Below are 14,619 nucleotides of genomic sequence, written 5' to 3' on the forward strand. Positions count from 1 at the left end.
TATTGTTCCACAATAAAGAGTTCAGGTGGAGGAAAAAGAAAAAAAAAAAAAGAAAATTCAACTGCTCTGAGCCACAAAGGCACTTGCAAAATATCAGGACTGGAGTCTACAAAATCACCAACGACTCCACCTTCAGAAGAATCACTTAACCACTTGACTTTCTATTCAATCACAATTGGGGATAATCACAAGATTGTTTTGAGGGTCAAAATATTTTAGTAAAAACCAGAACTGTGCATGCCCCCACCATCACTTACTCAGAGGGATGGGTTGATGGTGAGAGGGACAAAATGGCCAAGGCCAATTTCTCCCACAATGATCAACAAGCAGCGCCTAAACCATGTTGTCATAACAAAACATACCGTCTGGAGTTTTTCTTCCTAGCGCTGAACATTTCCAAGGAGATGCAAAAAACTGAATCTGAAAGCAGTTCTGCCAAATGCTACTGCAGACTCCACCTGTGGCAGTTTTAATTTTCTTTTTAAATCACTTGCACATTTTCAAGTGTTATTTAAATGGAATTATACATGTGTGTCTGGCATCTATTGCTCATACTATTTTATTTATTTCCCCCAATAAATTTTTTATTTTTCAAGTCATATTAGTTTCATAGCTAAATTGAGCAGGAAGTATAGATATTTACCATATACCCTCCAACCATGTCCCAGACACCCCCACTATTACAAACCCACATCAGAGTGTTCCACTTGTTACCACTGGTGAATCTACAGCATTCACCCTGCAGTAGTTTTGATCATTCCCTTGGGCTCCTTCCCAAACCAATAGTAGGTCATAAGCCATATGACACGATGGGGAATTTGAGACATTTTACATAGAATAAATCGCCCTCCCAATGACAGAAAGACCAATTTTTCAATATCCTCAAAATGACAGGGCAAAACAAAAAGTACTGTGGTATACATGTAAGTACCAATGCTGGCAGAAAAAGATCTGCCAACAACAACAATGTAAGCTTATCTTCACTAACATATGCTACATGCCAAGTGATGACCTAAGTATTTTACAAAAGCATTATTCTATTCAAAGCACTAAAATCTCTATGAGTAAGGAGAATGAAATAGCTGCCTAAGGACACACAGACAAATAAATAAGTGATAGAGCCCAAATCTGAACCTGACTCTAGCTACCTAAATGGTACTTAGCCACCAGCCAGAGGGATAGTGGGGCTGTGTTTATGGTTGTTTGGTGACCCCAATACATGTTAGAATACCTAGTCCCCAGGGTCTTTAAAGTAACAGATCCCTGTCCTCCTCCTCTTACCCCAACAAAGGAATATGCACTCTTCCTAGGTCCCAAAGGGACCTTAATATTCTATGTTGAAAGAATGAATTGTGCATCTGGGAGAGTCCAGCCATAACTATACCCACAGTAGACTTGACCTAGGACCTAGGCAATCTTCTCAGAGCATTTACACTTCTTTAAAGTACAGTGATTTAAGAGCTCGGTAGTCAGACAACTCAATGGATTCCTTTCCTGGTTTGGCCATTTGATGGCTGGATAACCTTGGACATACTATTAACCTTCCTCAGCCTCAGTACCCCAATCAGAAAATAGAGATAAAATAACATCTAACCTCTAGAGATGCTGAAAAGTAAACATATTCATCTGTCAGCAAATGTTATATGCTGTTAATATTATTAAGTCTACAAGGGTGTGTGTGACTGTGAGGGAACAGGTGTAAGAATGAATTGGAAGTGGAATGAGTATTGTAGATAGATGATGGCACCAGGTACTGCTCAGCTTCCTGTCCTGGTCAAGGATATTTCCACAAGGCCCCAGGAAGCAAAAGAAAAAAGCATTCTTCTAACGTGAGGCCCTGTGCTAGTCTCTTCATAGGCCCCTCAAGCAGACTCCACTGTACTTACATATTTCCAGCCCAGGGTGGTTTTGCAGTTTTCACAGTAAATGTCTGCAACTGCATGTAGTCCTGTTAGCAACACTCGCTCTTCTGCAGGCCCACAGCCCACATTAACTCTATGCCAAAAGAGAGAACGAGAGAACAGGTAGTTAGTCACATGTAGTACATCATTCATTGTTCAGGCGGAACTTCCAGCAAAAATCCAACAAGACAAGGCTGTCCCAAGGGAAGTCAACACTAAGAACCTCATTTAAAACTTAAGAACATCCCTCCAAAGGTAGCCACACAGAAATATCAGTTGCAATGAATTCCAGACCTCCAAGATTTGATTCACTGGGTCTACTAAGATAGTACTGATTGAAGCTTTGCTTAGGATTTAATTTTTCTAACAAATGCTTTTAATCTCATGACTTAAATGGAGGAAATCCAAGCCATGGGCATAGGTCCTCAAAGTTTACTGAGGACTAAATGAAGCCAAATATGCCACACAGTCTTGTCCTTATCATAACAATGAATCCTGAACATTATACATACTACTGCTTCACAGAGCGCCTATTTCAAACTGAATGCCTTAGGTTTCCATTTTACAGTTCAAAAGGCTATGTAAGCTTCACCTTCCTTTCCCAGGAAGATGTTATAAATCACACATCCAGAGATGACTATGGGCTGTGTATGCTGTGTCACAGCCTCTAGTAGAGGCTAGAGGATCTTCCCTAACTCAGCCTTCCCTCCATCTTCAGCAGATCCCGGTGGAGATCTTTTTCACCCTCTCTCCCCACAGTGACAAATCTCACATCTGGCTATGAGACTTTCATGTTGAAGCTCCCTCAGAAAACTCCTCAGCTTCTTCCCTATGGGATTACTAGGGGCACTGTGGTGAACAGAGTATTTTCAGCCAGAGATGTTGAAAAAAAAAAAAAAAAGAAAGAAATATCCCCAAAGGTTACTGACTGTTGTAAGAGTAACACTCCACAGGGTTTGTTACAGAAGTCAGGGTCCACTGTTGAATTGTTGAGAGTTGCTCTTCCCATCCCTCAAAATTTGCACCAAACAATGGATGCACCATTCAGAGACACTCACACTGAGTTAAAGAGGTATGCTCGTCCTTGACTTCCTTGGAACGACTGAAATACAAGAAAACAAATGGACGGTTAGATATCCATTTCACCCACCCATTTGGATAACTAACCCCAAATCATAACAAACAAAGCCTTCCAGGATTGACACAGAAGGGAACAGTAAGCCAGCTAACAGACTAGCTGGCAGATGGCATGAGGACGGGGAAGAAGGCCACACTTGCACTATTTCACCAGCTTAGGTGAGAAGATGGGGGGCAGGGCATACCAAACCCCACTATGTCACCAAAAACTGCTTCCCTATTGAGGTTGCCTGAGATAATTAATCCATATTCACTTCTCCTAGTGCTACTTGATTTCAGCCATCTGTGCTGGCCACAGTTTTCCCACATTGGCTGGGACATGGAAAACCAGTAAGAGGCACCTTTCTTTGTTCTCTTGGTCCCTTTCCTACTGAAGGCAGCAAAGAACAAACAAACCATTTATCATTCATCTTGCCCTTCTGTGGATCCTAACTGCCACAACAGCCATCATCCTCCTGAATGGCATCATGGAAGCTCCCCTTCTGAGGTATAAGCAACTTGATCTCTACAGCACAGAAATGCTTAGTAGGCAGTAATCCCATCTTAGCCTCTAGCTTCTTTCTTTGGGCTGGGGAGTGGTGAGGGGAAAGGACAAACAGGAGCCAGAGCTTGCCATGCAATCTGACATCTACTTCCATTAACATAAGCCCTGTCCATGTTTTCCTCCTCTGGTTACACTGAGATGTCTAGCTGACATGAGCCAGCCATGTTCTGCATTGCTGTCTGCATTTTTAATGTGGTATAAAAATTGTATCCTGAATTTAACATCCAAGCCTGCTCTGAAAACCACTTTAAAACCAACAGCTCTAAAAACAAACAAACAAACAAGGGACTCTGAAGAAATCTGGAGGTGACTAGTTAATAGATGACTAGAGGGTAAAAGCACCAGACAGGGCACAGATCACTATGCATGAAACAGTCATTTGTCAGATGTGCAGGATGGCAGAGACTGGAGCTGCTCGGCACCGATTAAGGCAAAACTCTTTACTTGGTCAAAAACTGCCTCTAAAGCAGCTGGAGTGTTGGTTGCCTCCAATAGTCAAAGGCATGCCAGGTACAGCTTCAAGGAGGAAGCAGATGTCCTGCAGCTGCTGCCCAGACCTGCACAAACTCTCTCCTTTTTGGGATCTTGAAACATCCCTGGGGAACATAAGACCTCCTAGGCACAACTGAGAAGCCCCGGGTATCACAGCCTTAAAACATGAATCCTAGAGGCCCATGCCAAATATTTCGATAGACAATGTCCCATTGACATAGGACTAGATTTTTTAATTGTTTTTTATAGTTGTAGATGGATACAATACCTTTATTTTATTTATTTATCTTTATGTGGTACTGAGGATTGAACCCAGGGCCTCACCTGTGCTAGGCAAGCACTCTACCACTGAGCTACAACCCCAGCCCAAACACAGGCCTAGATTTGGACAAATTGTTAGTTCAACCTTGGAACACAAAGACACCCCAGGGTTTCAAGGGCAGCCAAAGCTTCAATATCTGTCTCCACCCACTCCTCTGGTCTCTGTTCTTGCTACTTTCCTTTGCTCTAGTCAAAATAAGCCACATGTGGTGGTTGCATTTCACCAACTTTGCCCATGGATGATGGTCCCTCTGATGGGAAAGCTCTCCCAACTTATCCCTTCTAAGCCTCAGCTCGGCTCCTCTTTTGTAAGGCTTTCCAACCTCCCTAGGAAGAAGCACCATTGACACCCATGTTCTGGACCCCTCTTGTTCCCCATGTTTTCTTTTTTCTCAGCATTTAATATCCTGGATTTAAATTGTCTATTTAATTCCCTCACAAGGTTGTGGGCTTCCTGAAGGCCTGAGCCATGTCTCCAATCTCTCTGAACCCTTAACAAATATTTGAATCTTGCATACAATATGCATTTAATATTTATTCCAGATAGAACTACTTCTAATTTTTTTAATTAAAAAAAAAAACAATTGTATCAAGGTCTGAAGTATAATAAACTACATATTTAAAGAATGCATTGAACACTTCTGGTTCTAATATCTGCACATACCTGTGATATCACCATAATCCATAGTAAGATTATGAGTTATCCATCACACCCAAACATCCCCATTCCAGCCTCCCCTTTCCTTTTCTTCTCCTTCCCAGTTGGGACTCACAGGCAACCACTGCTTTCAATCACTCATTTGAGGGTTCTAGAATGTCATATAAATGAAATCATAGAGTGTGTAGTATTGTTTTTTTAAAATCAGGTTCTTTCACTCAGCACAATTCCTTTAAGATTCATCCAGGTTTTCTATAAATCAAGTTCATCCCCTTTTTATTGCTGAACAGCATTCCATTCTATGGATCTACTAGAGTTTATTTTTGATTTGATTATTTAATGTAAGATTTTGACCTCAGAGTCTCCTTCCAGCTCCAAAATTATATTCTTTTATGAATTCATGGTTCTAAATTATATGTAATCAGGTTCACTATCCTCTAAAACACATTTGCTAAGGCCTTCAAGTTCACCACTAGGAAAAAGGTGGCTACAGGAAAACAAATCCTAGAAGAAAACAGACAGTAAAATGACATGAAGCAACAGGGGTACTCCATCCATGACCAGAAAGGACCCTAAAGAACATATTCACTTATTTCTCAAACACTCACTGATCCTCTGCTGCCCACTAGACACAATGGGGAATGCAGGGAGAGGCAACACTGAGATTTTCCAGGGCAGCAGTATCCCCAGAAGGTTTGTAAGATGATTCTCCAGAGCAAGCAGAAAATACTATTTGTATCTACAAAATTAAATTTCACTAAGCAGTTACAACAAGGAGGACTGAGGGTGTGGCTCAGTGGTAGAGCATGCATAAGACCCTGGGTTCAATCCCCTGCACCACCAAAAAAACTATACATATTGCCACTGGTGCCTTCCCTGGGCTGTACATCCAGGAATCAAGAAGGAAGGGTGACAGTGGCACTCTTCTTCTGCCTTTGCTTTTAGCACATTGTGAATACTGCTTTTTCTCTGCTATAGTATGTCAGTAATGAAGCTGATCTGATAAAAAGAGCCTTAAATAGCAGGATCTTTGCAATTTTTTAGAATGGGACAGAGCACCACATAGGTTCACCTACAGCAAAGTACCTGAAGCTTGTGCTCTGTAGCAAACTTGCATTTGTCAAAGTTTTCATTTCTTAATAATTTTTGTGACTTAAAAAGCAATTATGTAAAACCACTATTTAAACAAAAGGAGCATCAAAAACAATTTTATAGTTGTTGACTTTCTTTTATAATTATATATACAAATTCATTCATTTTTTCTTTTATGTTTATTCAACTTACTAACTGGCCTGGGGCTGTGGCTCAGTGGCAGAGCGCTTGCCTTAAACATGTGAGGCACTAGGTTGGATCCTCACCACCACATAAAAATAAACGAATATATCATGTCCATTTATAACTAAAAATCAAAAATTTAAAAAAAAATTTAAAAACTTACTAATTACCTGGAAGAGTTACTTAACCTCTCTCAGTACATATCACATAGTAATTTACATATGGAATTGATAGGTAGGTTTGTGTGTATTAGAGTATGTACTCAAGCCTTTTACTGATAGGCTACTGCCCTTGGTATTCAGTTGGCTTCAGGGCACAGCCTGGGAGTGACTTTCTCTGGCCTGACACAGATTAGAATTCCTAGAGAGAGAGAAGGGGTAAGGGGAGGGTGCATGGCAGAAGAAAAAGGCCGGCCAGGCACAGAGGCGCCTCGCAGGCAGGGGCACTACAGTTCCTCCAGGCCTGTTCTACAAGAGCTTACTGGCAGGGGCCCACACTCTGCCAAGGGTGCTGAACCCAGTCGTGGCTGTTGTGGCAGCAAGACCTCCTCAAGTACCCACCAAGAGGCAGTGTTCACAAACCTCTGTTCCTGAGCCTGGCACTCAGAACCAGCTGCGCTTTGAGGCAGAGCTCTGGAAGCTCCTCCACCAAGGCTTCCACCCTGGGGCCCCTGCCAAGTTGACATTTATGATGGGAAAAACAGCCACTGAGAACAACAGGCATCTTGCAAACAGACACAGACAACAGTCCCTGCGGGGCCACTGTATCCTGTGGGGCCCAGCCCAGGCTGGCGCAACCTGGCACAGGCTGGTGCTCCCTTGAGTGAGGGTGGTACTGAAGGTGGGAAGACTGAAAGGAAGTTAAGGAAGCAATTAGAATGAAGCAAACAGAATTTCAGACCGGGAGATGCCAAACAGACTGTCAGACACGTTTGTTTGCTGTCATTACTGCCAGGCAACAAGGTGGTTCTTTCCCATGTTGTGTATCAACCGAGGCTGGTGTGCAGGCCTCCAGGAAAGGCTTTCTGCTTTGTTTTTTAAAACCACACAAAACTTTTCTTCTGTCCTTTAAAGTAGTGGTTCCAGGCCCAGCCCTTCCAGCCAGCTCAAAGGAACGGAAAGGGCTTAGAGTTTCCTGTTTAGTAGCCAAAACCACCAATTTCTGGACCCTTTGAATGTCTGGAAGGCAGCGGCTCCCTTTCAAAGCAGGAGAACCAGTGAAAAGTGAATACTTTGTGGGAGGCAGCGACAGAGAAGCATGTGGGTTCCTGCCCCTTGGTAATAGGTGCAGGTCCTCACCTTGCTGTCCTGCTCACTTGGTCAGACTCCTCACAGCACAGAGGTTCCAGGACAAGAACACAGCCCCTCCGCTCATGAGGAAAAGCCAACCATACTCAGCTTATCATGCGCTCAGGAGGTGCACAGGGAGATGAGGAAAGCAGAGGTCCACCTGCCTCACCTGCTGTGATATCTGGAGGCTAGATGACCCCTTGCATCTCTGTACAGGGTATAAGGATCTTTTCTTGGCATCAGAAAAGTCAGGTTCAAATCCTGGCTTTGCAACCTCAACTTACTAGCTACTGAACTTTGGAAGAGTTATTTAATCTTTCTCAGCTTCCGCATGTTTTGCATCTATAAATGGAAACCATGCCTTTTTCATAGGGTTGTAAAGCACAATAAGTAAAACAAGGTGCAGAGTAAACAGGTTCCCATCTCTCCTTTTCAGGAACCTGGAAAAGAGATGAGAAGGATGACCCTTAACTTATTCGGTCCTTCAAACTTTGTTTCTTTGGTGACTCTGGCCTTGCTCCTTCTTTCCTATAATGCCAAAAGGTAAAGCTTCCTCTCTTTGCATCTCAAGTGTCTTAGAGAGAGAGAGAGGAACAAAGCTCCCTATTGATACTTTCCGTTTACAATATTCTGTGAATCCACCCCTGGAAAAGCACTTGGCACTTGCTTCTCTAACCTATCATTCTTCTACATGGCATTAATTTCTGGGGCTTCAAAGAGTCAGGCTGCCAGGGTTTGAATCTTGGTTTAGCCATATACCAGCTATGTAACTAATGAGCAAGGCAAATAACTTCTCTGGGCCTCTCAATTTCCTAATGTGTAAAAATGGGCACATTAGAATAGTATTCTCATTCATACCGGATTTGTTTTTTTTTTTTTTAAAAAAAAGATAACTATATTGGGCCAGGTATGATGGCACATGCCTGTAATCCCAACTACTCGGGAGGCTAAAGCAGGAAGGTTGCATATCTAAGGACAGTCTGGGCAACTTAATAAAACCTTGTCTCAAAATAAAAAGCAAAAGGGTGTAGCTCAGTGGTAGAGCACCTCTGGGTTTAATCCCCAGTATTGCAAAAAGAAAAGGGGAAAAAAAAAAAGAACCGATATAATGTAAAGTTGAGAGTTTTGTTTTTTTTAATTAAGGTATAATTTACATTATCAATATTATATATATACTTTTTTAGATAATGATGGAGCTTTATTTTATTCATTCATTTATATGTGGTGCTGAGAATTGAACCCAGGGCCTCACACATGCTCAGCAAGTGCTCTCCCACTGAGCCACAACCCCAGCCCATCAATATTCTTTTAATTCAGTAGATCCAAGGTTGTGCAACCATTACCCCTAATTTCAGAACATTTTCCATCTCCAAAAAGAAATCTCCCACCATTAGCAGTCACCCTCTGTTTCCCTTGTTTCCATCTTCTGCAACCACAAATCTACTTTCTGTCTCTACAGATTCGTACAAGGCACCATACAGTTTTAATGGATGGTTACAATTGATCTCCTCCTAAGCACTTTTTAGCATCTAGTGGGAAGGTAGCAGAAGTGTTTAGGTAGAGATACAAAGGAGGATTTGTAGGTCCTTGACCTGGGGTGTTGGCTGCCACTCCCAAAATTCAACACATCTAACATTTTGCAAGCAAGAGTCAGATCGGTCTTTTTTTTATTCTTACTCATTCTTTTCTGACTATGGTTAGGCCTGTGAGGTTTTTTAGGGTCAATTCCAAAGGGTTGAAACCCAAGACAAATAGCACTGGATTCTGCTTGGATTTTACCCTTGAGGAAACATATGGAGAAAGTGAGAAGAGTGATAACAAAGAACAATGATGAAGGATTCCAGAATTAGAACATGAGTGCAATTTTAAGAAACTGACTGCTTAGCTAAGAGGAAAGAAGACTAAAGGGGATTTCTTCCATCTTTTCTACAATAAGAACAAGAGGAAATGGACTTAGGTGGAATAAGAGAGACCGGTTAATTAAAAGGAAGAATTTCCTGACTGTGATTTCCACACTGGGACATAGGTCACTAGGAAAAAAGACAGGGATAAAATACAGCCATTTGTATGTGTTAATGACTTGCCAAAAGCTTTCACATACCTATCTAGTAAAAAGCCATGTGTGTTGCGAGAGGGAGAATGATGACTTTCTTAAGGCCCTCTTCCCATGTCTTTGGGCTATGGTAGGTCTCCATTTACCCTCACATTCCCTAAACAGATGGAGGGAGGGGCAGGGAAGGGGCTGACTCTAAAGGAGGAAATATCTGCTGTGTGGAGTCATAAAATTCCAAGGGCATGGGAGCATTCATGATGCCTAGAATTGCAAAAATAAAAGATGGTAAGGGGACCTGGGTGTCACATTTTATTGCCAAACAGGGGAGATTCTGAGACCCAAGCCACTGAACAATCAGACCCTTCAATATACATTCCCACTGCCTACACAAACCGCCCACCTTCAGGCCTGGGCCTAGGGAATGGGAAAGATCCTTCAAAGCTTGCTCCCTGGTGGTATCCTGTCTGCCTGATGTCCATGAGAAAGGCAGCTTTAGAGTCTTGGAGGCCTTGGACCGTAGCCTTTACTAGCTATGTAACTTGGGCAAGTCACTTCATCTTTCTGAGACCTCAGGGCCCTGTGTACAAATGGGAAAAACAATGCCTCTTCCACGATGCCCTACTCCAGAGGGATGTCATGGAGATTAAGTGAGTGTGCATATATTAAGCAGGGCCTGGCTCGTGAAAGGCATTTAATAAATGTTTGTTTCTTTTCACACATTCACAGTCTTTCATGGTGTCAGATGGGAGCAGTGCATAGTCTGGAGGGCAGGATAAGCCTCTCTAGTCTGTGGCAGCAGGTTAGGATGGTAGATGCCAATGGAAACCTGGGGCCGGAGGGAAAACAGATGCTGCCAGCTGTCTACATCCTGCATCCCCTCCTCTCTCTCCACAGGAGTGAGGCCTAGAAAACGTGCATTCTTCAGGAGTGAAGAGTGGAGAAGACCCATAATCAGACAACCCCATTCTCTGCAGAACAAAGGCTGACATGTCAGTCTCACTAGGTCTGTTTGGGGAGGCTGGCTCCCCAGTTAGAAACTGGGGGTGGTGGGATTAGGAGGTAAGAGCACTCAGCCCTTCAGAGCTGGGCTCTCTGCAGTTCAAATAGAAAACTAAAATTTTAAGAAGGCTTTCCTATCGGAGCTCAAATTCTCTCAAAGCTGTCAGGCCTTTGAAAACAATTCAAAGTTGCTATTATTCAAAAGACAATACAAATTAATATGCCTGGGAACACAAATTCCAATTTCCTGATTTATATTTTAGTATAATACTCCTGATTCCAAAGCTATTGGGGTGTTGGCAAATAAAAATATCCTTTTAATATAAAGGATATCTATGGAGTCAGTGGGTAAAACCTACAGACCCCCAAAGTAATAAGTCCTTCCTTGCAACCAGTCAAAGAAAAAAGGGCAGAGCTATCTTTCATGGCTGCAGCCACGAAAAGGGAACTGCTTTCTAAATATTGGCAAACAAGCAATCACTACAGTGAAAATGGAGATGAGACTGAGGTGACTCTTTAAAATAGACTGTTAATTGTAAAAAGACAAAAATAATAGCTTACCCTGATATGGGGCATTTAACTATGTACCAAATAGGATTCAAACTGCAATTCAGAGCAAAGTTGTTTAATCTCAAGAACTCAAGCTAGAAGGTTCAGTCGCCTTCCCTATTTTGCAGATGAAGAAAGTAAAACAAAGAAGTTAGGAAACATGCAGGTCCAGAGAGTCTCACTCCAAAGTCCAGGGGAAAATGAAGATGGGGTAACAAGGGTGTTGTCCAAGCAACTTCCTAAAAAGGACACTGCGCAACAGAATTAGACTAAAATGGTCACAAATATGTCAGAATGTGCAAAGCACTTTCACATATAATAATGATTTCACCTCCAAAACAAGAGGAGAAAGTGAAGCCCAGAGCTATTAAAGTCAGTTCCCAGTTTTATACAACTCGTAAGTCAAGGTCAGAACCTACACCTAAGGCTTTCAACTTCAAGTCCCAAGTTTTTTCCAGAGGGTATTCACTTGGAAAAATCTGTCTCTTTAATGAAGAAGGATGGATCAATCTGTCAGTACTGATGAAAATCTCGTAGGTCATTCAAATTCCTCTTCTCTGATTCCATATTTACTTAGCAACTGTCTAAACTTAGTTCTCTCACTCCAGTGGGTTTACCTTCAAGGAGGATAACATACAGGTTGAGCTTTCAGGATTATGTGCTCCACTGTAAATCAATGAATTAGAATTCTGGCTTACCAATTAGCTTCGTGTGAGTTGTGTTACAATGAATCACTTCATCAGAGCTTGGTCATTTTTGAGTGAATGGAAAAAAACTTAATTGAGACCTTCAATGTTTAAGACTGAGGATCACCAAGAGAATGTCCTGAGTCCCAGACTAAAAACAGCTTTTCCAGCTCACTGCCACACAAATGAATGAATGGTTCTTATTTCACAACTTTCAAAGAAAAAAAAAATCAAAACCTAAGAAGCCCCTTGAAATTCCTTCTTTCGTTGGCACCTGGACTTCATGGTGAACAATAATTAGAAGAAAAATATTTAGAGAACTAGAAAGTTTAACGATTTTTCTTTTTTTTGGTGGGGGAGGTGGGTACCAGGAATTGAACTCAGGGGGCACTCAACCACAGAGCCATATCCTCAGCCCTATTGGGTTGCTTAGCACCTCGCTTTTGCTGAGGCTGGTTTTGAACTCGTGGTCCTCCTGCTTCAGCTTCCTGAGCCGCTGGGATTACAGGTGTGGGCCACCAAGCCTGGCTTAAAGTAACCACAATCTGAGGGAATATCATACAGTGAACTGCAATTGGGGTATAGAGTTAAGGATCTTAAAGTGTACATATGACTTTATCCAGTTTCAATTTCATAGACTCACAGACTATTGGGATTTGCAGGACTCCTAAAGATTAATCACTCACCTGAAGCATGGTTCCTGTCCTCATTTCTATCAAACTTTTCTATTAATACCTTCAGGGATAGGATAGAAAACTCACTACCTCCTGGGGAAGACCGTTCTATTGCCAATCATTCTGATGCTGCCAAATCCCTTACATGAGCTGAGTTCTGTCTCCATGGAGCTCCCTGAAATCTTCCACCTTTAGATCCTTTTGCCCTATTAACTATTTGGGTCATAGATTAAAAAGTTCTTGCCCACGCCAAGATTTCCTTCTATGGACTCAACTTCTCCTGTTCAGTAGCTTGGTATAATGAAAGAATTAAGTACAGTCATGCACCACACAACAGCATTTTGGGTCAGCAATGGACCATAAATATGCAATGGGGGTCCCATAACATCACATCACCTAATGATACATAGCCATCTAGGTTCTATGCAAGTACAGTACAATTACCTGGGAGCATATTTCTCAGAATGTATCGCCATTAAAGTTCTGTGAACTAGATTCAATCCCTAGTTCTTACATTTTCTCTGCCATGTGTTCCTGGTTCTCATCACCACTCAGGTCTCAAGTTTCTCATCTGTGAAATGAGATGACATTATCTACTTTCCTTCTACTAGTCCCTTCTAATTTTCGGCATGTGCCTTGGTTTTGCATCTCCCTAACCATGTTCACCACCATTGTCTATGTCTTATTTTTCATTTCATACTACAAGGTGTTCCCCAGATGTTAACATCTCTTTCCCATAAATGCAAACCAAAGCACAAAGCCTTATTGACAACAATTAATTGAGCTTCAGGTTGCACTTACAAAGGAAAGTAGGTTGACTGATGTGTACTCCTCTGCATGACACAGTTGTCCAGCTTTAAACTTTCCTCTAATGAGCACATTAGCATACATCCACCTGTAACCTCTGTGTACATATACCCTCAGGACCATGTTTAAGAGTGGTGAGATGAGGTAGTTAGGAAGGAAGAGACCACCCTGCTTAAAAAGGTTCATGGTAGTTAAGAGTCATGGAGGGACTGAAGAAATCACAAAGAGCTCTTCTGAAAGAGAGAAGAGCATATAAATATCAGAAAGACTTGAGGATAGGGTGCTTACCAGGGTGCAAAAATTGGGCATTGTTGATTCTTGGTATTCTCTCTACAAATGGAACATAACTAGATAAGAATAACCATTCTACCTAATCCCACCCCTGCCAGGGGAGGCTAGATAATCTGCTCCAACTATCCTTGGGCAGATCCCTGATGCTCTGAACTGGGATTGTGTCATCTGTGAAACGAGGGGGTTGAGTATTACAAGGGTGAACATTCTGTGAGTCCATATTCTCAAGAGAATAACGCCTCACACATAAAATGAATGTTTTTGACTCAGAGTTACAGCTCTTCTCTCATGTTTTTAGATTTCCTGTTTATGTGTGTAAAAAGCAGGTCTTTTCTGTTCACTGGCTGATCCATCTTATCTGATGATTCCTTAAGATTCTTATCCTCTCCAAGCTACTTAGAAGACTGATACAGGAGGATCAAATTTGAGGCCAGCCTGGGCAACTTAGTGAGACTGTGTCTCAAAAAAAGTCAGGGGTCAGGAATGGGGATGTAGCTCAGAGGCAGAGTGACACTAGATTTAATACCTAGCTGCAACAAGAAAAAAAGCAAGCAAGCAAGAAAGAAAGGGAGGGAGGAAGAGAGGGAGGGAAAAAGGAAAGGAAGGTGTGGTCACACGAACAAATATTGGGACTCCATGATTAGAAAGCAACCAATATTTAATGCACAGACATATCCCAAGATTTGCTGGGTACCACAGAGGATGTAGTTATCTGATACTATTCTGATCTACTAACATCTATTTTCTAATTAATATACCTAGACATAATATCTATTTGATAACAGTCTCCCCTAGGAAGAGATGGGAATATAGACAGGCTACACTGGTCCAAATGGATTTTCATGAAATAATAAAACAAATGTTATCTTGTATGTTCTATAGTTTGATGGCCTCAGGGCACTGTCCTAAGCACTCTTTCCTTTTGCTTCTCCCACCAACCCAG

General features: G+C 41.9%; 1 protein-coding gene across 6 annotated transcripts in view; it reads right to left on the bottom strand.

Annotated features, from left to right (window-relative positions):
- The window catches only part of Ypel2 (yippee like 2), a 60,724-nt gene that overhangs the window by 6,467 nt on the left and 39,638 nt on the right, over positions 1-14,619 (bottom strand). For all 6 annotated transcript variants that reach the window (XM_046423208.2, XM_046423212.2, XM_046423213.2 and 3 more), the window contains 2 exons: positions 2,960-3,003; positions 1,887-1,995 (listed from right to left, as the gene is read on the bottom strand). In XM_046423208.2, the coding sequence (XP_046279164.1) occupies positions 1,887-1,995; positions 2,960-3,003 (153 nt within the window). The remainder of the gene's footprint in view (positions 1-1,886; positions 1,996-2,959; positions 3,004-14,619) is intronic.

Source organism: Marmota monax, unplaced genomic scaffold (assembly GCF_021218885.2).
Source record: "Marmota monax isolate L192 unplaced genomic scaffold, Marmota_monax_Labrador192_F-V1.1 WCK01_AAM20220418_F8-fsc00171, whole genome shotgun sequence".
Classification (NCBI taxonomy): domain Eukaryota; kingdom Metazoa; phylum Chordata; class Mammalia; order Rodentia; family Sciuridae; genus Marmota; species Marmota monax.